At 38.9% G+C, this 2945-nt stretch overlaps 1 protein-coding gene across 1 annotated transcript; it reads right to left on the reverse strand.

The window, feature by feature from the left end:
• On the reverse strand, positions 1-2628 carry LOC132617431 (uncharacterized). The gene has a single exon (XM_060332430.1). The coding sequence runs from the start codon at positions 2411-2413 to the stop codon at positions 146-148; it is 2268 nt and encodes a 755-aa protein (XP_060188413.1). The 5' UTR covers positions 2414-2628; the 3' UTR covers positions 1-145.
• Positions 2629-2945: the final 317 nt, after the last annotated feature.

Here is a 2945-nt window from a genome sequence, read left to right on the forward strand (position 1 = left end):
TCCAACAAATTAAATATTCCCCACTGCCATTAACAATTAAACCAAAATTGATAATTTCAACTAAATAATTTACTGATGAAAATTAAAAGAAATGTACAAGCTAGACACAACAGTGCTAGACTACTTGACAACAATTTGGGTCAGCTCAAAACCCGACTCCAGCCGCCCCGACCCCAAACGTAGCCGGTCGATGAGGCTCAATTTTTCTATTTTTCCAGCAACAATTCTCTGGTGTCAGCTTAGCCGCAGCCGTTCTCATCGGCTCAGATTTACATCTTGTCAATACACACGGCTCGTAAGCAGCTGCATTCACTAGTTTCTGCTCAATCATGGTTGCCATTGACATACCACCAACTGCTGGTAAAGAACATGATGATCTTGGTGGTTGTAGTAAGTGTTTGTTTCGATGTTCCATAGGTGGTCTAGTGTCAGTGCTACGCCGCCTTTTTGGTTGTTCTTCAGGAATAATCTCTTTCTTTGGTGGTGGTTTGACTTGTTGGGATTTTCTTTCAGGTAACCATCTGAGGAAATCCCTTCTGCATACCCATGTTTCTTTGGAAACTTCCATTGATAGCTTTGGTTCACACATCATTAGTAACAAACAATCCGGCAAAACTGATTCTTTTTCTTTTTCTTCATCTTTTTCAGGCTCTTTTGTGTATTCAACTTCAATTTGTTTGCCTTCTTTGTTTTGATTTTCATTTTGCACTGGCTCAGTAGATGGTGTATTTTCTTCTTGTTCTTCATTTTCAGATTCTTGTTGAGTCCCCATCCTGGAATCTGCCCAAAAGTCCTGACTTTTTCGAGACAGGGCTTCGACCCGTATCTGGCCAACTCCTTGAACTGCTGGGTGCGGCGTATTCATGGACTGGCAAAGCGAACTCTCAATTTGATCAGGAGAACCTAAAAGTATTTCTTGGATCTCTTTCATTATGGTTGACTTGAATCTTTCTTCTTCTTCTTCCAATGCAGCTTCTTCTGTTACTAGTTCTACTTCTTCATCCTCTATTTGGATACTTCCTCTATCTGAGTTTTCTAACAAAGATGAATGACTCAAAATGGACATTTCTTCTCCTTCTCCTTCCTCAAGCTCTCGAACTTGGTTATCTTCTATGTCTTCATTTTCTTCCATTTGATTTACCATTTTGGCTGATTGTTCAAGAGACTCAACTTCAGCAATGGACTCAATCTTTGTCTCTTCTTGCTCAATTTGTGCTGCTAATTCACAAGTTTCTAGCTTTTCCTCCATTTCCATGACCTCTGTTTCTTCTGGAATCTCTTCGATTTCATCAAGATCTACTGAAACACTAGTTTCCTCTGGCACTTTAACATCCTTACTCGGTTCACATTTCTGAGAATCCACTACTTCTACATCCTTATTTTCTTCTTCATCATCTTCATCATCATAATGTTCATCTTTCATAACAGGTGACTCCCTAAACCGATTTGTAAGGTCAGCCATTTTCAATGGATCAGATCTACATCTCATAAGTAGCAAAGCATTCTTTGGTGGAACACAAATACTCACTCTACCTTTCTCCATTTCAACAATCTCATCCAATTCAATATCTTCAAACACATGCCTTCTTGTACTATGCATTACCTCATTTCTTTCCTCTTCTTGATCACCACTAGCTACAACCAACTCAATATCCCTTCTTTTTCCTCCTTCCCCATCTTGTAACGCTACTAACCATCTCGCAAAAACCGCCCCACAAGATCTCTGCTCATTAATATTATCACATTCCCTATAAGCTTCCCCTCTTTTCTCCACTTTTTCTCCTTCGTTTGTCGAAAAACACGACGAACGACAAGGAAACAAACAACTAAACTCAGCTCCAAAACCCCTCAAAGCTTCACAAATAGTCAAAGGCAAATGAACCCATCTCTGATTCCTATGATTAACACATTCTTGTTGCTGATAATGAACACTCGAGTTCCTTAACGATAGTCTATCATGTGTTTGATTAAATGCCTCAGTGGAAACTTGCTCTATTTTTCTAAAACTCACTTCACCACTTCCACTTCCACTTCCACTTCTTCTTTTCGATAAACTTCTTGATTGTTTCACTTTTTTCTTGGTCTTAACCCTAACTTGACCAATACACGTCACCTTTGGGGAAGTAGGTTCCGGGTTTTCAAAACCCGACCCGCGTTTCTTGTTTGTTGTGGAAAACATAGGGGAAGCTTGGCCATGGCCACCTTTTATGCTACCATTTGATTTAAGTCTACGACTTAAAGAAATGGGAAGTGAAAGAGGCGCGTCACGTGCACGGCCAGGACTAAGAATTGATTTAGAGAATTTCATGGAAGATGAAGATGAAGTTAAAGAAAGACGAGAAGTGAAGCAAATGAAGAGCTCACTTGTTGTAGTACTGGTGTTACTGTGGGGTCTAGTGCTGTCTAAGTCCATTAAGTTGTAAAAATTGGAAGTGTGTTATGATATTTTGCTTTCATTAGTAGTACAATGTTGTGATAGTAGGAATGGAGGGTAGTGCAGAAAAATTGAAGAGTAGGTCCTGAGTGGGAAAGGGTTGTGCGTGTGTGTGGATTATAGACTCTGGTGAAGTGCAGAGTGAGAGATGAAAAGAGAGGAATATGGGAACATGGCAAGGGAGCTATGGCCTATGGGTTCCACTCTCTTTAGACTTGGCTTTTTATGATATTTTTAATCAATTTTTTTTTGAGTTTAGTTTATGTACATTAGTAGTGCAAAAAGTTGTTATACTAATACATCAAAAAGTTAATTCTAAGTAAGTAATATCTCTGATTTATATACAACATACCAAATGTGATCCCACAAGATGTTTGGGGAGGGTAATCGTATGCGGCCTTACTTCTACCTTTTGAAGGTAGAGAAGTTGTTTCTGAATCGAAAATTAAAATCAGATCACAACTATTCAAAAAATGTAAATTGAAGCAAAAGATCGCAACATACAACACAA

The sequence above is a fragment of the Lycium barbarum genome, chromosome 11, assembly GCF_019175385.1.
Source record: "Lycium barbarum isolate Lr01 chromosome 11, ASM1917538v2, whole genome shotgun sequence".
Classification (NCBI taxonomy): domain Eukaryota; kingdom Viridiplantae; phylum Streptophyta; class Magnoliopsida; order Solanales; family Solanaceae; genus Lycium; species Lycium barbarum.

Bases quoted from the DNA above. Each gene is read 5' to 3' on its own strand.
- LOC132617431 (XM_060332430.1), bottom strand. From the start codon at position 2,413: ATGGACTTAGACAGCACTAGACCCCACAGTAACACCAGTACTACAACA.